This window comes from Sturnira hondurensis, unplaced genomic scaffold (assembly GCF_014824575.4).
Source record: "Sturnira hondurensis isolate 20B ecotype Veracruz unplaced genomic scaffold, ASM1482457v3 Scaffold0022908, whole genome shotgun sequence".
NCBI classification, from domain to species: Eukaryota; Metazoa; Chordata; class Mammalia; order Chiroptera; family Phyllostomidae; genus Sturnira; species Sturnira hondurensis.
Genome location: NW_028095539.1, coordinates 9,477,045 through 9,495,472, shown reverse-complemented (window position 1 = coordinate 9,495,472; position 18,428 = coordinate 9,477,045). Strand labels below are relative to the sequence as shown.

General features: G+C 65.6%; 3 protein-coding genes and 1 long non-coding RNA gene across 7 annotated transcripts; 2 read left to right on the top strand and 2 right to left on the bottom strand.

The window, feature by feature from the left end:
- Positions 1–2,265: 2,265 nt before the first annotated feature.
- LCN12 (lipocalin 12) lies at positions 2,266–5,574 on the bottom strand. 2 transcript variants are annotated; one of them, XM_037036604.1, is made up of 6 exons: positions 5,081–5,574; positions 4,624–4,760; positions 3,274–3,353; positions 3,082–3,198; positions 2,845–2,946; positions 2,266–2,342 (listed from the first exon to the last, which is right to left on the bottom strand). In XM_037036604.1, exons 1-6 carry the CDS (start codon positions 5,195–5,197, stop codon positions 2,314–2,316), a joined length of 582 nt encoding a protein of 193 aa, XP_036892499.1. In that variant the 5' UTR covers positions 5,198–5,574; the 3' UTR covers positions 2,266–2,313. The 2 variants fall into 2 exon arrangements, with proteins under 2 accessions (XP_036892499.1, XP_036892498.1); XM_037036603.1 differs by having other exon boundaries at positions 3,082–3,353.
- On the top strand, positions 5,101–6,734 carry LOC118980157 (uncharacterized). The gene is made up of 3 exons (XR_005065060.1): positions 5,101–5,162; positions 5,634–5,696; positions 6,577–6,734. It is a non-coding gene; the product is annotated as an uncharacterized LOC118980157 (long non-coding RNA).
- Positions 6,735–7,569: 835 nt separating this feature from the next.
- On the bottom strand, positions 7,570–9,216 carry C8G (complement C8 gamma chain). Its single transcript, XM_037036555.1, has 7 exons — positions 8,923–9,216; positions 8,685–8,821; positions 8,513–8,583; positions 8,325–8,432; positions 7,918–8,019; positions 7,795–7,833; positions 7,570–7,711 (listed from the first exon to the last, which is right to left on the bottom strand). The coding sequence occupies exons 1-7, from the start codon at positions 9,208–9,210 to the stop codon at positions 7,665–7,667; spliced, it is 792 nt and encodes a 263-aa protein (XP_036892450.1). The 5' UTR covers positions 9,211–9,216; the 3' UTR covers positions 7,570–7,664.
- Positions 9,217–9,274: 58 nt separating this feature from the next.
- Positions 9,275–14,085, top strand: FBXW5 (F-box and WD repeat domain containing 5). Of its 3 annotated transcripts, none has more exons than XM_037036554.1 (9): positions 9,275–9,785; positions 10,731–10,946; positions 11,211–11,368; positions 11,821–11,995; positions 12,116–12,264; positions 12,346–12,763; positions 12,926–13,073; positions 13,143–13,355; positions 13,437–14,085. In XM_037036554.1, the coding sequence occupies exons 2-9, from the start codon at positions 10,754–10,756 to the stop codon at positions 13,672–13,674; spliced, it is 1,692 nt and encodes a 563-aa protein (XP_036892449.1). In that variant the 5' UTR covers positions 9,275–9,785; positions 10,731–10,753; the 3' UTR covers positions 13,675–14,085. The 3 variants fall into 3 exon arrangements, with proteins under 3 accessions (XP_036892449.1, XP_036892448.1, XP_036892447.1); XM_037036553.1 differs by lacking the exon at positions 9,275–9,785 and adding an exon at positions 10,015–10,142; XM_037036552.1 differs by lacking the exon at positions 9,275–9,785 and adding an exon at positions 10,015–10,343.
- The last annotated feature ends 4,343 nt before the right edge of the window (positions 14,086–18,428 follow it).

The window sequence follows — 18,428 nt, the reverse complement described above, 5'->3', positions numbered from 1 at the left end:
CTGGAAACAAGGCCAGCGGCCGCCCAGAGCAGGGTCTGCTTCCAGGAACAGCGCCTGGCTTTCTGCCAGCCTCCCCTGCCGGCCCTGGGGCAGCTTGTGCCACTCAGCCCAGCCCTCCCGACGCGACAGAGCCACAGACCTGGCTGAAGTGCCCAGTGGCATCGGAGGACCCTGCCGTCCAGGGACTCAGAGTCCTGGCAACTGACAGGGTGGTGGAAAAACCCGGCCCCCAGTCAACCGCACAAACCTAAGAAACAAGATAGTTTCCTTCCACACAAACAGCCCTCCCTCTGCCGGAGCTCCCTCCGCGGCCCAGCCGCCACAGGGCTTCAGCACAAAAGAGACAGTGTGCCACCGGGCAGAGGCGTGGGGGTGCACATACCCGTGTGCGCCTGTGTCAGCGTTTGTGTGTGTGCCCGTGTTTGTGTGCCTGCATGTGCGCGTGTGCATGTGAGCCTGTGCCTGTGCCCACAGTGGAGACCGTAAGCCAACCCCCACCCCCCGCTCCGTCCACCTAGGAGACTGCAGCTTCCTCCCTCAGGAAGGGGGTGGTCAGTCAGCCTCCTAGGTCCCTGGGCTGGTCCCATGTGGCCAGTGCCCCCAACTGCCCCCCTCTGGGCCCCTCCCCATTTCCAACCCACCCGGGGATCCTGTGGTGGAGGCCTGGAGAGGGAGCCCTGACGCATCCTGGTCCTGTGTCAGCTGTCAGCGGTGGGTGGCCAGCCCCCGGACGGCCCCTGTGCAGCATTGCCCCCCCGGCACCCTGGGGGCGGCCTGCCAGCCAGACTGGTGCTGGGCCTCTCCACCCTCCCAGGGCCGGCCCCCCTCCAGCCTCCCCCCAGGTCAGAGGGCCTGCAGAGGCAGGCATCTGGGTGGGGGCCCCTTCCCCGAGCCAAGCACAGCCCCGGAGGCTTCGCCCAACCCCAGCGCCTGGGTAGGTGCCCCGGCCCCGTCGGGCCGGCAGGAAGTGGAGAACCCCACTGGACTCAGGTCTGTCTGTCCAGCCCAAACCCGCTCCTGGCTGGAGGCTGTGCCCAGAGTGGGCAGCCGGCCAGTCCCTTGACCCCGGCCGAGGGAGTAGGGGCCTTGGGCAACACGCTGTGTGCTTCCAAATCAGGCCAAGCCCCTCTGTGGTGACAGGAATTAGAGCCTGCCTGCAGATGGGCCCCCAGAGCCGGGGGGCGGCGGCCGCCTCTCTGACCAGCGTGTTTGTGCAGCTGCCTGAGGCTGCCCTGTGGGACCGCACCCCCTCAGTGCTTCTCAAATGGGCTTCAGAAGAGCTCACGTTTCGGAGATGGAGGCTAAAGGAGGCCTTTGTTTGGGAAGTAACACCAGGAGGCGTTCGTCACCACCGGCTCACACTTGGAACTGGTGCTCAAGGCACTAGTCCCCGGAGAGAACGGTGCCTGTGGACGGGCCACCCAGGAGGGCTGAGGGGCAACGAGGCGAGATGTGGGGCCAACGCCGCCGGCACCCCTCCTTGGCGTGACCACCGCCCAGAATCCAGACAGAGGGCACAAACGCTGCGGGTCACGCCCGGCTGGAGGGCGTCAGATGCGCTGACCTGTGCTCAGCAGTAGGCGGCCCAGGGCGGCCCCACCTCCACCGCCAACCGTGGCAAGAACAGGAAAGCAAAGCAGGCCCTGAGAGAGGGGGTGGCATACAGCGGCCTGGCTGCCCACGGCCCGATGGCCGAGCAGCCCGGCGCCCGCAGGCAGAGGGGGGCTCACAGGCACGGTGGGGTATCACTCGGCCGTCAAGAGGAAGGCGCCCTGGCACAGGCCACACGCACGGGCCTGGAGGACACGGTGCTGGGGGCGAGAAGCCAGTCACAGGGGGACAGTCCTGTGAGGCCCCGCTCACACGCAGTCCCTGCAGGAGGCAGACCGGCAGAGACAGGGAGTCCACGGTGGGGCTGGGGCAGGGGTGGCAGTGGGGCCTCGTGCGGACCGAGTGTCTGTGTGGGCAGATGGGCCGTCCGGGAGAGGGTGGTGCTTGCTGAGCTGGGCCCCAGAACACGGGGGCGGACAGAGGTGGTTACGGTGGTTGCAGAGACAGCGCGCGCTGACCACCCAACGCAGAGGAGGTGCTGAGACAAAGAACTTATTTAATCCTCAAGGCGGGGCCAGGAGGCGCCGTGGGGCCTCTGACGGCGGTCCTCACAGGAGAGGAGTGTCCCCTGCTGCTCTCAGGGCCCAGGCCATGCCGGGAGGGAACGATCCACAGCCACTGAGGTCACGGTGGGTGGGACTGTGGCCCCCGCTGAGGGCAGGTGCTGGGCAGGGACTGGGCTGGCTGGGGCCTCTCCGTCCTTCAGCATGTCCTCTGATGAGGTGCCCAGTCTGACGGGGGTGACCGGGGCTCAGGAAGCAGGGCAGAGAGGCAGAGGCAGGGGCAGGGCCCGGAGCCAGAGCAGGCGAGGGAGACACTCAACTTCCTGAGGGGTTGTGGGTGGAGGCAGGGAGGAAGGGGGCCTGCAGCGGCTGCGGGGGGGGGGTGGCTGGGGCAGGAGGCCAAGGGCTGAGGGAACCACCCCCGGTGCTGCTCTCCCCCAGACCTGGTCCTCAGGAAGCTCCATGAGCCCCCTGACTCAATGCAGGTGCAGGCAGGTGTGCAAGTGGGCATGCAGGTGGGTGAGCAGGTGAGTGTGCAGGTGGGTGAGTAGGCAGGTGTGACCCAGGTGGAGGCAGACACCATGGAGCCATGAGACCCCTCAGTTTGAGCTCAGGCTGAACCCTCTGTGGCTCCCAGCCCCCTGCCACGTGGACCCCAACTGTAGGCCACACACACCCACGGGGCTCCCGCCACCCACAGGCAGGTGCCCCGCCCCCCAGGGAGCATCACCTGCTAAGTCTGGAAAGACGATGTTGTCCTCCGAGAGGCCCTGGGCTGTGAGCAGGCAAACAAATCTGTCCAGCTCCTTGACCTCAATTGCCCACATTCTGCCTGGAGTCCAAGAACACGGCATGGCCCTTCGTGGTGGGCACCCCCATCTGGTGTGACCTGGGCCCAGAAGCCCTGAGCCGCCTCCCCCCTCCAGCCCCGCCCACCCAAGCGCAGCTGCAGGGAGGCGGGGCTCACACAGCAGGTAGACCCTGAGGATGCTCTGGCCACCGGACGGCCTCCTGGAGACCATCAGGGCGAAGGTGGTGTAGTCGGTGTCATGCACCTGCAGCTCCTCAGCCAAGGCCCCGGGATCTGAGGGGGCGCAGCCGGTCAAGGGCCCTACCCCCGGTGGCCCCCATGCCAGCCCCCGGCCTCCCCTCATCTCACCCCTACTGTTGTCCACTGAGAACTGCCCAGGCTGGGCCATGGGAGTCAGCAGGTAAGACCAGGTGATGCAGCGCGGGCCCCTATGCCGGAGTGGGCAGTGCAGGGTGGGTCGGACAGAGGAGGCGGCTCTGGAACCCGGCCAGGCTGCTGCCCTCCTTGGCCCCAAGGTGGGCCCCCCAAGGAGAATTCAGGAGGCTGGGGGCCCGGCTGTCCTCCCCGGAGAAGGGTGTGTCCACGCAGTGCCCCCTGAGGCTGCCTGCGCCCAGAGCAGTGACCTGCAAGCCCCACCGCCTGTTGGCATGGCCGACCCCTTCGCAGCCTCTGCCCAGCCCACCCCCTGGCCTGGAGCAGGGTGCGCAGGGATGAGGAAAAGCTCGCCCCCCGAGGGTCTCGCGGGAAAGTGGCCAGAGGGAGGCCAGGTGCTGCACTGGGCCTGTGATGCCCCTGCACCTGCTCTGGCCTTGGGGCCCGGCCAGCAGCGCAGGGCACCCGCGGGCAACCGCTGCATGCTTTGAGAAGCAGCACATGTCTGGCCTGCAGGCCGGGAGTGGGGGAGAGGGCACCCAGAGGGCTTCGTGGGAGGCATTTGCACTGGGCCCCTCCAATCAATCAGCCTCCAGCCAGAGCCCACTGGGCAGGGCGGGTGCCCGGGGAGGCCGAGCTGTGCAGGTGGCTCCGAGGGTGAGTGGGTGGCCGCGCTCCAGGGAGAACTGCAGCAGCAGCTGGGTGTGGCCCCTCTGGGGCCAGACTGTCCTAGTCTCCAGGGGACAGCCAGATGACAGACCTGCCTTGCTCAGGCTCCTACGCTGTGTTCCCTGGAGCCCTGACCAGAGGTCTGGGGGCCGCCTAACCCCGCTAGGGGGCAGGCATTTGACCTGGGCAGACCAACCACAGTGCCTGCCACTCAGGACACAATGACTGGTCCAGGAGCACATGACTCAAGAAGACCAATCAGGGCCATTGCCAAGCTGGCCTGGGTGCTCTCTGTTCCTAGAATTGGGACCCTGAGAAAGATGACACCTTAGGCCACTGTCTTATCCTGTGAGATGAGAGGCAGCCTGCGCACAAGCCTGGGGCAGGTGGGGCTCAGGGGGGCGGAGAGGCACGCCAAGACCCGAGCACAATATCTGGGCTCCTGGATCCAGCTGAACCTGAAAGCCATAGGCCTGTGGGCTGAGTCCACGTTCCAGTGAATGCCTCCCTTCTTTTGCTGCACGACCCAGAGCCAGCTGAGGTCCTGGCAGGCTGTGCTGTGATGGCATCAGGAGGTGGCCTGGGAAGAACGTGGAGAATGCGCCCCGGCATCACGGAGCCATCAGCTTCTGGGGCGCAGGTCGGGGCCTCACTCACCGAGTCATGGCATAGGACACTTGGAGGCGGCGCTTCCCACTTCGCTCAAACGAGGCTGTAAACGGGCTCAGGAGGGACCTGTCCGCCTTGCTGTGAGTGCTGCCTGCCAGGCCAAGGACGAACCACTGCCCCTGGAACTACAGGGGGACAGGCGGGCAGAGCCCAGGGTGCCCAGAAGCCCTCCCAGGGCCTGGCTCCTGCGTCGCTGATGCTGGGACCTGGAGGCTGCCCTGGGTCCAGGGGGGATGGGTGGCCCTGGCCTGACAGGGTCAGGGTCTATGTGTGTGCAGAGACTGAGATGGGCTCCCCACGGGGACGGTTGTGGGGGAGCCCAGGAGGCACTGCCAACCCAGAAGCCTGGACTCTGAGGGAGATCAAGGGTCTCCTTGGTGGGGGTGTCTGAGAGCCCGGCCAGGTCCCTGCCTCTCTGCCTCCCCTCCCGCCCAGCCCCCCACACCTGGTCGTCCTGGAAGCTCTTCAAGACCTGGGCGCCAACCCTCGGGAGCCTCCAGGACTGGCCCTTCAGGGCTCCCAGCAGGGTGAGCACCACACACAGTGCACCCAGCGGCCCCATCCCCGCCACTCTGCACCACGCTGACTCAACTCACCTCTTTATGGGCCCCCTTCCCTGCAGTGCCCGCCCTGGGGTGTGACAGCCCCGCCTTCCTGCTCGGGACTGGCAGAAGGGACACCGGGTGCAGGGGCTAGGGGTGGGCTGCACAGGGCAGGGCCTTCTTCAGACCTTGCACACCAAGGAGGGGGCAACTGGGTCCCTGCCTGGGGTAGGTGGCCAGAGAATGGAGGAAGGGACACCGACTAGGTTCCTGGTCTTTGCCTTCTGATCAATCCCCAAGACCCGCCTCCCACTCTGCACCCCCACGGTCCCCCTTCTGAGCGAGCACCAGGCCCACAGCTTCTGCCCAGCTGCATGGAGGGAGGCAGCATGCCCCAGGCAGGGAACGTGTCCTTTCTTGGTCCCACGGGTCGGGGTCATAGTGTTCTCGCTGCAGGAACACAGTGTGGAGCCCGGGCCCACCAGCACCCACGCCGCTCCACATAGCCCCAAACCCAAGGTGCGTGTCGAACAGGGAGGTGGGCCCGCAGTCATGGAGTCCAGGTGAGGGGTGGGAGAGGCAACATGTGGGGACCCTTGCCCAAAGGGAGAACAGAGGTGGGGGACGCCAGGCCCCACTGGTGTGGGCACCAGCACACAGGGGCGGGGGAGGCCACAGGCGGGCTCTGGATTGCAGCCTGGCCCAGCACCCAGCTGCCCCTGGAGGGAGGGACCAGGAAGGAAGCCCCTCCCTGCCCCTGGGAGGCCAAGTGTGGGGGTGCTGGACTCCCAAACAGGCAGGAAGAGTGCGTCCCTGACCTGCAAGCTCCCTGTCCTGGGCGGCCTCCTCCCTGCGTGCGCCCTAGGCCTTGGGCAGCTTGTCCTGAGCTGGAGCCCCAGCCAGGCCACACGGAGAGCCCTGGCCCCCAAAGCCGAGGGGCTTCAGGGCTCCATTCTGTGCCAGTCCTCAGTCTCCCCATGGAAGGTGTGGACCCCCCTCCAGGGCCTTTCCCTTTCCGGGAGGGTTCCCACTGCCAAGGCCCCTTTGGGTCATCTGCACGTCCCAGGGCAGGCGCCAGGTTGGGGATCTGGAGGGGCAAACCCACGGGGCGCTGTCCCCATTCCCGGAGCTCGCTGTGCCCACCGGTCAGCAGTGTGTTCCAGGAGACTGACCCACGGTGAGTGAATGGGGACATCCCCCATTGTGGCTCTTCTCCCCTAGGGTCCCAAGGAGCCACCCTGTTTCACTTCCATGGGAGCTGGGGGGCAGCTCCCGCCCACCCCTTGAAGGGCAAGAGCCCCACCCTCTGGGTGCAGATGCCTCTGTGATCTGGGGACAGGCTGGGACACACTTGGCCTTGCCAGGTGATGCCCTCTTCCCTGTGCTTCCTCATCCACAGGGGGCTCTGGAGAGACGGCAGGGAGTCAGAGGGGGGCCCCTGCTGCCCTGGCCCACACAGCCCAGGCCTCCCCGCTAAGCAAACGACTAAAGATGCTCACGCAGCAGTGGTCTGGCTAGAGCTACAAAGCGTCCACCTCCATGTCTGAAAACTGGATGAGGGCTCAGCACGTGTCTCTGTGGGAACTCGACCTACCCCCGCAGCAGTAGCTCTCCAAGCCCTGCCCCCATCCCTCAGCTCCCCCCACCCCGCCCTGTCCCCATGGGTCCTGCCTGGCCCTGGGCCCTGAGGTCAGACAGAGGGGAAGCGTCCTGTGGTGTGGCCTCAGCCCTGTGGTCACTTGGGAGGGCCTCTGGCGCCACCCCTTGGTCACTCCAGGAACAGCCTTCTTTCTCCAGAAGCCCTGGAGGGGGGGGCGGGGATCTGTGAGCAGCCCTGCCTCTCCCCCTGGGACGAAAGCCCTAACTTTCCATGCTGGAGTCACAGGGGGCGGGGCTGGGGGGGCACGACTGCTCTGAGTTTCCATCCAGGCAATGCGCTTGACCTGTGGGTCTTGGGGCCCATGGGAGTGGGGGGGGACTACGGTCTCTTATGTCCTTGTACCTTGAAGTCCAGGGAGCTGAGTCCCCTGCCATGCCATCCTCCCAGCGGCCCTACCCATCTGTGCCCTCCCCAGGATTCCAGTCTGTAGGGTCAGGCCTGGTTCCCACCCATTGGGTCCATGCATCCCCTCCAAGGCTGCTGTTGGCTCCTCCCAGCGACCACAGTTCTCTTGGTCTGGCCAGCCGTCAGGCAGCCCCACCTCCTGCCCCACCAGGGCAGGTGCCAGCTCACCCAGAGCCCGGCCCCTGTCCAGGGACCCCTGCCACATGGCCTCCCTGGGCTAGGCTCTCGACCACCTGGGGAGCAGCCCCAGGTGCCCATGAGGCAACCTGAGGGGACCAAGTGTACAGAGGCCCCAGGCTGGGCCCAGCCCAGGAAGTAAGGAGTCCAGCCAAGAAGGATGGCATTTAATGGGGGCAGCGCCCCAGGGACCTGTGGGGGGGGGCGCAGCGTGAGGGGGGGGGGCAGGCCTCAGTGGGGGGTCTTCACTCTGTGCCGCCGATCGGCTGCTGCTGGCCTCGCCTGCCGACCTCTGTAGCATGGAGACGGCACTCAGCCCACAGGGCAGCCTTGGGTGCAGGGCATACCAACCAGCTCCGCTGGCCGCCCACTCACCATCCAGGATGTGGAACTGGTCTGCGGCCTCACAGAAACCTGGGGGCCAGGCAGGGGTTAGGGTGGCTGGGCCAAGGCCTGCAGGGAGGGTGGGTGGGCAGGTGGGCCACAGGGGCTACTCACCATATTTGGGGAAATACAAGATGTGGTCCTCGGTCAGATTGGCCTGCTGGACCCGCTGCTCAAATGTGTCCACCACCAAGTCGTCCACGGGGAGTGAGCGGGCTGTGGGACACGGGGCTCCTGGGGTGCCAAGCTCCCACCCTGTGCTGCTGGGCGGGGTGCCCTGGGGACAGGGCCTGTGCGCCTGCCACACGCCCCACCACATCTGACCAGTGCCCCTCCTGCCCCTCCTGGCCCTTCACCTGGGACTATCTGTGGGGGCACCTCCCTGGACCCTGGTCAGCAGGAGAGGGTCAGGACTACCTGAGGAGGGAGGGAGCGGAGGGCCTCTGTGTGCACCAGGGCTCACCCAGGCCCCAAGGATGGGGCCGAGAGAGCACAGAGCCTGGGCCGCTGTGTGGACCCACCGTACAACTTCACCGACAGCCGCCGCGCGCGCTCCAGGTACAGGATGGCAAAGCTGCTGTAGTCCGTCTCCCCCACCGCCACCTGCACCTCCCCTCTGGCACCTCGAGCTGGGCAGAGCCGGCCGGAGGTGAGGTCGGCCCGGCCCTACCCGACCAACCCGGCACCCCCTCCTGCTGCCAGGCCTCACCTTGGAGCAGGAAGCGGCCTGGGACTCCCGAGCTTCTGTAGAGCTGCCGCACCTGCCAGCAGATGCCATCCCTGGGTGGGGGGAGGCACAGCGGGCTCGGACACCCAACCCGGGGAAGGCGCAGCACGGCGGATGGGGCTGGGGTGGGGCCGAGGGACTGTGCTGCACTCACAGCTTTCGGAACGTGTCGATGGCCATGGATGTGCCTTGGGGATGCACGTGCAGTGTTGTGGCCTCAGCCCGGTGGCCCTGCTCCTGCAGGGAGCGACACGAGGAGGCCACAGAGGCCAGGAACCAAGTCCCTGCGAACTGGAGGCCAGCCGTGTAAGGGCTCGGAGGATGGGCTGCCCAGGCCTGATTCCCCTATGGGGCTGGGGGAGCCGCTGCCTCCCCATCGCGCCCTGCTCCACCTGCTGAGTGGAGAAGTCAGCCTTGGGCGGGATGGCGCTGATGGGGGACAGGGGCTGGGCAGGTCTCCGAGCCCTCAGACCCAGGAAGCCAGCAGCCAGAACAAGAGTGAAGAATAGTCCAGTCCTGGGAAGCAGCATGGTGGAGGCAGTGACGGGAACAAGAGTGAGGGAAACCAAGGGCAGGGTGGCCACGCGTTGGGTCGGAGTCCACTGCCCGGTGCTGCCCAGGAGGTCCAGGCTGTTCTCCCCAAGCCCCAACGCAGAGCCAGGTCCCCCCATCCCCCGCATGGGCTTGGCCTGGTCCTGGACATCTGACCTCGACCCTGCACTTCCCGGCAGGGCCCTGGCACCATGCCTTGTGTACAAAGGCGGAGTTAACCTCTGCCTATTTGTCCGAGAGCCCCCACGAACTTCCACTGTGGCCGGTACTCAGCCCCTTGCACATTTATCTCCCTCAAGCCGCCCGCAGCTCCTGGCGCCAGGAACTGGTGTAATTCCCAGGGCGAAGAACACGGGGCCCCTGAAGCCACCTGCTAAGGGCCCGGAACCAGAGCCCCAGAGCCGGGTCGGGAAGCAAAGGCTTGGAATCCGGCACACAGCCCCTGCTCCTCCGGGGCGCCAGGGGCGCTCTTCCCAGCGCGCCCGAGCACGCAGGCGCACAAAGCACCGACGAGCCACAGGGTCCGGCGCGCAGGCGCAGCTGACGCGAGGCGTTCGGCCCTCCGCAGGCATCGATGCCTCGGGGCTCGTGGCGGCGGCCTGGCGGCTCCATCTTAGAAACGCTGCGGCGGGGGGAAGCGGGCCTGTAGGCCAGGGCAGGGCGCCGGGGCGGGGGGTAGCGCAGCCGGAAGGAGGCGGCCGCGGTGAGTGCGCGCAGCCCCCGAGAACGACGTCACTCGGCCCCGGGGAGCGCCGTTACCCGGCCCCAGGGAGCGTCGTCACCGGCTCCCGAACCCTGGCCCCTGGTTCCCAGCCCCCTTCACCCCCGCACCCTCAGCCAATGAATGAGCCCGCAGGCCTCGCCCCCGGCAGCTTCTCGGAAGGAAGGTGGGAGGGGGCGCTGGGCGTTCCCTGCCCCGCCCCCAGCTCCTGTGGCGGTGGGCGCGGTGGCCGCGCTGGCCCGCAGGCCTCCTGGCAGGGCCCTCCGAGGCCACCGGGCAGAGACCGAGGGCCGGCTGGTGCCCCTGGCGGCGTCTGGGGCGGGCCCCAAAGCCCTCCTGGTAAGGAAGCCTCTGTCGCCAGCTGACAGCTCCAAAGCATCGGGAGGAGAGGTCAAAGGGACAGGAGGGCGCTTCGTTTCTTGGCTTCGGAGCGGTCGCCAGTCCTGGCACCCAGATGTCCCCCCTGCGTCTACGTGCGGGGGAGGTCAGAAGGCCTAACCTGAGGCCTGTCCCCAAGGACTAGAACCTTTGCGGGTGAAGGTGGGTCTGGCGTCCCCGGAGGCCCGCCCCATGCTGCCCCTCAGGCTGGACCAGGCTCCGAGGTGCCGAGAAGCGCCTGCTGCTTGACCGGAAGCTGCCTGTCCCAGGGAATCAGGGACTTCCCGGGGGCGCCACCGGAGCCTGTGGTCGAGGAGCAGGGCCACCCAGGGAGGCTTGAAGCTGTCGGCGCCTTGGCTGGGTGGGCAGTGCTCGCTGGCCGTCCGCACAAGCTCAGTCTAGCAAAATGCCCAACCGCGCAGTAGGTGTGGCTGGAGGACAGGCCTGGGATGCCTCCGCTCCCCCAGGGCTCGGCACCTCTCCTCGGCTCAGGGGCCAGTGTCCTCCCTGGACCGACTGGCAGCTAAGGCAGCCGTACGTGGGTTTCAGGGCCGCCTGGGCAGAATGTCACGATGGATGAGGGGGACACACCCCTGCTCCCCGACAGCCTGGTCTACCAGATCTTCCTGAGCCTGCGCCCTGCGGACGTGCTGGCCGCGGGGCTGGTGTGCCGCCAGTGGCAGGCCGTGTCCCGGGATGAGTTCCTCTGGAGGGAGCAGTTCTACCGCTACTACCAGGTGGCCCGCGATGTGCCCCGACACCCAGGTCAGCCCTGGCGCTCAGCCCTGGTGCACAGCCCTGGTGCACACTGGGCCAGCTGGGTGGGAGGCAAGGCTGCTCTCCACCCCCAGGTCCTCACCCCAAACGGGCACAGCCAGGCCACACCGGGGAGTGCAGGAAGCCAAGGGTGGGCAGGGCTGCCCTGGGGTTGGGGGTGCCAGAGTGGTGACTAGTGGGCTCCAGGGGCAGGTTGGCCCCCACACTGTTGGGGCCCCGGCAGTGAGAACCCCCCCGCCACATGCCTTGCAGCGGCCACATCCTGGTATGAGGAGTTCAGGCGGCTCTACGACACGGTGCCCTGCGTGGAGGTGCAGACGCTCCGGGAGCACACTGACCAGGTGCTGCACCTCAGCTTCTCCCATTCGGGCTACCGATTCGCCTCCTGCTCCAAGGACTGCACCGTGAAGGTGAGGGCGGCTGCGCCTGTCCCCACCCTGCCTCCTGGGGCAGGGCCTGAGGCCGGGCAGCCCACCCAGGTGGGAAGAGAGGGTCAAGCTGGAGATGAGGTGCCCAGTCTGCATGTCCCCCCAGAGAGGGCCAGGCCAGGGGAGAGGCACCTCAGCCAGGAGCACACAGGATGGGGCTGGATGGGGGAGGTCAAGACTGCAAACGGCGTCCTGGCTGGTCTGGCTCAGTGGACTGAGTGCCGAAGCCAAAAGGTTACGGGTTGGATTCCCAGTCAGGGCACCTGCCTGGGCTTTGAGCCAAGTCCCTAGTAGGGGGTTAGGGGGTGCGCAAGAGGCAACCCGTGGGGCAGGATGACAGCCAGGAGCGTGGAGCCGGCACAATGGCGCTTCTGGGCACCTGCTTGGGCCAGAGGGGTGCCCGGGAGCCACTCACACTCCGGGCCTGCGCGCAGATCTGGAACAACGACCTGCTCATCTCGCTGCTGCACAGTGCGGACATGCGACCCTACAACTGGAGCTACACCCAGTTCTCCCAGTTCAACCAGGACGACTCACTGCTGCTGGCCTCGGGGGTGTTCCTGGGGCCCCACAACGCGTCCTCAGGCGAGATCGCGGTCATCAGCCTAGGTGCGTTGGAGGGGGCCTTCGCTCTGGGCCTTCGCTCTGGGCCTCGGCCCCTCCCCCAGGGGCCCGCCCTCCACCAGGCCCCGCCCCTCCCTTTGGCAGCCCTCTGTCTGCTCCCTGCAGAGAACTTCACGCTGCTGTCCCGCGTCCGCAACAAGCCTTACGACGTGTTTGGCTGCTGGCTCACGGAGACCAGCCTGATCTCGGGGAACCTGCATCGCATCGGGGACGTCACCTCCTGCTCAGTGCTCTGGCTCAACAACGCCTTCCAGGTGCGGGGGGGGGGCATCCATCAGTGGGGACCCCCTCCCCCTGGCCCGGCGGGCCACCCACCACCTGCTCCCTCCCCCCAGGATGTCGAGTCTGAGAACATCAACGTGGTGAAGCGGTTGTTTAAAATCCAGAACCTCAATGCCAGCACCATCCGCACAGTGATGGTGGCAGACTGCAGTCGCTTTGACAGCCCCGACCTCTTGCTGGACGCTGGGGTGCCCCCCGGCCGTGTCTTTGACCTGGGTGGTGATGACGAGGACGAGGACGAGGCGGCTGGCCCGGCCCCAGCGCGGGCCAAGGAGGGCTGGCGGCACCTCCTGGACGGACTCCTGGACGGGAGGACACAGCCACAGCTGGCGGAACGCGCGCTGGAGACCAAGGTGGCGGAGCTCCTGGCCCAGGGCCGCACCAAGCCCCCGGAGTGCAGTGCGGCCAGCGCCCTGGACAAGCTCCTCATCTTCACCACGGGCTGCCTCACCTACTCGCCACACCAGATCGGTAACTGTGGGCAGGGCCGGTCCTCGGTCCTCCCGGGCACTGGGGCCAGCCCGGTCCTGCCCCCAGAGAGCGGGCCCTCGGGCGTCGGGGGGGGGGGGGGGGGGGGGGGCCGNCGGTCCCTCGGAGGTCGGGGGGGCGGTCCCTCATGCGGCCCTTCCGCAGGCATCAAGCACATCCTGCCGCACCAGATGACCACGGCCGGGCCCGTGCTGGGCGAGGGGCGGGGCTCCGACGCCTTCTTCGATGCCCTGGACCACGTCATCGACGTGCGGGGGCACATCGTGGGCATGGGCCTGTCCCCGGACCACAGGTGCGTGCGGTGCTGGGCTGGGGAGTCTGAGGGCCACGGCGCACGCACGAGCAGGGTGTCTCTCCCCAGGTACCTGTATGTGAACAGCCGCGCCTGGCCCAGCGGCTCGGTGGTGGCTGACCCCATGCAGCCGCCACCCATCGCCGAGGAGATCGACCTGCTGGTGTTCGACCTGAAGACCATGCGGGAGGTGAAGCGGGCCCTGCGTGCGCACCGCGCCTACACGCCCAACGACGAGTGCTTCTTCATCTTCCTGGACGTCAGCAGGGACTTCGTGGCCAGGTGGGGGCGCATGGCCAGGGGTGGGAGGCGGGGACCGCAACAAGTGTGGCCCCCAGGGGCTCACCCCAGGCTGCCCCACAGTGGCGCCGAGGACCGGCATGGCTACATCTGGGACCGCCACTACAACATCTGTCTGGCCAAGCTGCGGCATCAGGACGTGGTCAACTCGGTGGTCTTCAGCCCACAGGAGCAGGAGCTGTTGCTGACCGCCAGTGACGACGCCACCATCAAAGCCTGGCGCTCGCCCCGCACTGTGCGCATCCACCAGGCCCCGCGCCCACGCAGCTTCTTCTCCTGGTTCGCCAGCCAGAGGCCCTGAGGAGACCAGCCAGGAAGGAGGACTCTTTGGACGCTGTGGCTCTGCCACAGCCACACTGCTGCCCAGACCGTGGGGGGGCCTCAGGAGGGGGGTCCGGTGCGGAGTGGACGGCCGGACCCCCACCACGCTCGCACACGCACGCCGCCTCCCATGGCCTTGATGCTTAGCACTGGGGCGCTGGGTGGCCACCTGGCTGACTTGGGGCACACAGGACACTGGGAACTCACTCTTCACCCACCCCTTCCCCTGGCCTGGGCCTTAGGACGTCAGCGCACTGTGCTCTGACCCTGCCCTGGGAGCCCCGGCTCCCGCTCTGGTCGCTGGTGCGAGTCCGCCTGTTGGAGTGGGCCCGGGCGAACTGCATGTCACTAGCCGCCTGCTCAGGACCTGAATAAACGGTTGGCCACAGCACACCATCCAGTCTCTGTGCTGACACAGACGCGAGTCCTCGCCCGGACACTGGAGGAGTCTGCCGTCTGGAGGAGTGGTGGCTCCATGGCCAGAGCAGCTGGGAAGGACATTCAGCAGATAGGGGCGTGGAGCAAAGGACCTGAAGGTCCAAGCTGGCTCCGGAGGCCTGGGCAGCTGCCCCCAGAGGGGAGCGAGGCGGGGCCGCCCCCTCACCGCGTGCTCCCCCTGCAGCCGGGCTGGAGTGCAGGGCAACACCGCCTCCTTCACAGCGGGCAGGATTGTTTAGGCAAAGAGCCCCCCTGAATCTAGGGAAAACCCCGCGGCCTCCCAGAAACAGGAAGTGCACGTGTGGGACACGGAGCTGCCAAGCCCCGAACACCAGGAAAACACGGCTGCACCCGGGGCCTTTCACGGCAGTCAGAGTCGGAGGTGCGCGGGCCTGGCCATGGCAAACACACAGGGTGGACGTGCATTTGCACCTCGGGGTCCTGGGTCTGAGTCCATCCATCCATCCAAGGACTGGGAGACCTGGCACAGAGGCCTCACCCCCCCAAAAGGGGCCCTGTGGGGCCTGCCCAGTCCCAGGGGCAGTGCCCGCAGGGTTTGGGGCTGCCGTAGGAAGAGGCAGGGCGACTCATAAAACGTGCACACACCCAGAACAAACACAGCTGAAATGATTCCGGAAAAGGAGGGCAAACCTGGAGCTGCCACCACTGTGACCCTGCCGGTGAAGACGGTGGTGCCAGCCACGCCCGAGACACAGCATCGCACACCCACAGGGCGGACCAATGTTCACAGCAGCACGGGTGAGGGTGTGGAGGAAGGGGAGGCGGCTGCACTCACAGCAGACACTCATTTCAGTGAGTGGGGCCGGGGCAGCTGGCCACCCATGTGCAACACAGAAATGGACCCAGACGTGCCTCACACCTTGGACAAACGCAGACCGCGTGGGTTGCAGGTCTCAGTGTGACCTGGGGTAGCACCAGGTCCCCGGTGGGGGCCAGGTGAGAGGCAACCATACATTGATATTTCTCTCCCTTTCTCCCACCCTTCTTTCTCTCTAAAAACAAATAAAATCTCAAACAAAAAAACCTCAGCAGTAGGCAAACAACGAACTCAATTTTAAAATGGGAAGAACAACCCTGGCTGGTGTAGCTCAGTGGATCAATCACTAGTCTGCAAACCAAAGGCTCGTAGGTTCAATTCCCAGTCAGGGCACATGCCTGGGTTGCAGGCCAGGCACCCAGTAGGCGGTGCGTGTGAGGCAGCCACAGAATGGTTCTCTCCCTCTCTTCCTCCCTCCCTCCCTCCCCTTCCCTAAAAATCTTCATAAAGAACAGACACTTCCCCCAAGAAGACACCAGTCATGCACGTAGCACATGGCACTCCTGAGGACGGACTGTGGCGGGTGCTGCCACCAGCACCGCTGGGAACACAGTGGGTCTGGCTGCCGCCCCCGCCAGGGGCTCCCACATGACAGCCCTTTCCTGGGTTCTAGAGGCAGGGTGGGGACACCCTGGCTCAGACAGCAGATTCTCAGAGTCCTCACAGGACAGGCACCAGTCCCCCCACAACCTCACCACCGCCCCCAGGCCCACCTCCCAACACCTTCACGTCAGAGTGGGGTTCTGCAGGACAGTTTTGTGTGTATGTGTGTACGTGAGCATATGCGTTGGGGGCACATTCAGGTCCCAAGAAGCTGCTCTGAAACACGGTTTCAGTTTCTCATGATTTAATTTTTTAAATATTTTCTTTTTTGAGTTTAGAGAGAGAAGGCAGAGGATGAGAAACACCAATTAGTTGCCTCCCCTGAGTGCCCCAGGGGGTGGAACCCGAAACCCAGGCATGCCCTGACGAGTGCGCTGCACTGGCCAGGCTCATGAGTTTAGGCCACACTGGCCCTGTGGCCACACAGCACCACTCCCTAGGGACAGGGACACCCGCCTGGACTCCTACACCCATGCGCTCAGAGCAACTGGATTCAGACCCCCCCCCATCTGGTGCCTACACACCCACGGGATGCTGCTGAGCAGAGCCAGGGACCTGTGACACGCCCAGCCCCCCTGGCTCTCCAAGGCGTCCTGTGGAGGGACAGAGGCCGGCCTCCGGTGTCACACTGCGTGATTCTGTCCTGGGCGTGAGCCCGAGGCTGTGGGCTCCAGGCAGGGGCAAGAGCCGCCAGCGTCCCATCATCAGAGCTGTGCCGTCTGCTTGTTGGGGTGCTGTCGGCACCAGGCTGCACCCAGAGAAACCCAGCTCCACGTCACCACAGGACCAACTTCAAACACTGTTCGGGAACGAGTGCGTTTCCCCTGTATCAGCAGCAAAGTTGCAGCTGATGCCTCGCCTGTGACGGGCTGGGTGACAGGGGAGCCGTACCTTCGTCCCCACTCAGAACTCTGACGCCGGCCATCCACGTGGACAGAGGTTGGGCAGACACAGGCTGGTGTCCCTCCACAGAGCCAAGGGGCCCACGGCGTGCCCGTCACCTGCACAGTTGGCACGGGCAGGCTGTGGCCTCACTGGGGTTTTTAAGGTAGCTGTTGAAGAGTGGGAGCTACCTTCTGGACGGCAGAGTCCGGAGGGTCAGTGAGTCACGCCTGGCTGCAGTGCCCAGGGTGGGGCCACTTCAGACAGTAACTGGCAGCTCTTCCTGAGATGAGGGCACGGGCACAGGCGCGAGGGGCATGGCGGCCACGCAGGGGGATGCCTCACAGTCCCTGCACGGAAGAACACACAGAGCAGCCCGGCCACATGACAGGGTGCCCTCTACCCCTAAAAAGACGGACATGCTGCCACCTGCCACGTGGCCTCCAAACTCTGTGCCAGGGAAAGCGGACGCAGGCCACACTGCACACTCCACTTTCACAAGGTCTGTTGGGGAAAAGTCCACCCGTGTTTGCACAGAACGGCTGGCATGACACCGATGTAACCAGCAGCCGAGGAGTGTGGGCTGGAATGCACATGCGTGAGCCACGACGACTCCACTGCTCTCGTCAGTGGGGGTGTCAGGCACCAGTGAGGGAGCGTGTGTACTGTGTGGCTGCCACACTCAAAATGACTGAGTGAGGAGAGCAGCGGATCTGCATCAGGTTTTGCATTGAGCTTGAACATTCCTCTGCAAAAACTATTCAGGTGACTCAGAAGGCCGCAGCCGTGGGCACATGGTGATCGGCAGCTTGGTCACAACACGCCCACTCACGCATCACGTCTCGTGCAGAGTTTTTTGCAAAACATCAAATCACCCAGGTGACTCAGCACCCCTACAGCTCCGATCTGGCATTCTGCAACTTCTGCCTTTTCCCAAAACTAAGATCACGTTTGAGAGAGAGGAGACCTCAGACCGTCGATGAGATTCAGGAAAATACGGAGGGCAGCTGTCGGAGACTGGGAGAACTGTGCGAGGCCCCAAGATGCCTACTTGGAAGGGGACTGAGATGTCGTCGTCCTGTGAGCAGTGTCTCTTGCGTCTTCGATAAAGGCTCCTACCTTTCATACTTATGGCGGGACGCCACCTGGACAGGCCTCATATAAATGTCCACAACAGCCAAATCCATGGACAAGCAGGTCAGTCACTGCCAGGGGCCAGGGCTTGTTCTAAAGTTAAGGGTCATGAAGGCAGCTCAGGCAGGCCTGCCCGCAGGGTCTCCCTCCAGGGGACCCGGCTCCCCTCTGCACATTAGTCAGCGAGAGCAGGGCTGCACTTGGGGGTCCCAGGACAGACGTCCTCTGAAGCCCATCCCACACTGCACCCCACACCGCCGGGCGGTGTGTCCACGCAAGCCCTCGCCCCCTCCTCCTGCTGCCGCCTACCCACCCCCCAACTGGGACTTGAGCCTTTCTACTCTCACTGAATGGTCAGGAACCCCCGTGCATCCACACACACCCCCCCCAAGATGCAAATCGAATGCCACACCCAGCGTTGGAAGCCACACCCCACACCAGCAGAAGAGACCACGAGGCTGTTTTCAGTCTGGGGGAGGGTTAGGGCTTCTCCACTGACTGACCCACAGCCCTGTCCACAGGAGGGGGACCGTCCCACACTCGTGTCCACATTCGTCCATGCTTTCCAATTGGCAAACGGACGGAGTGTGGGAGGCGCGGACACCCGCTGGTAGCTCAGCCCAAGCCCCACCGAGTTTCTCAGACATGCGGGTCCCCTTCATGGGCGGAGACACGGACAGGAAATGCAAACCCGGCCAACCGGTGAGAGCCGAGACAGGAGCTGCAGGCGTGCCTGTGGGCCGGGCACAGTCTCGGCTGCTCTGCCACAGGTGGCCTCCAGGACGTGGACACGTGTGCGTATTCCGTCATTCTCTACGCTTTCATCCGTTTCTCAGAGC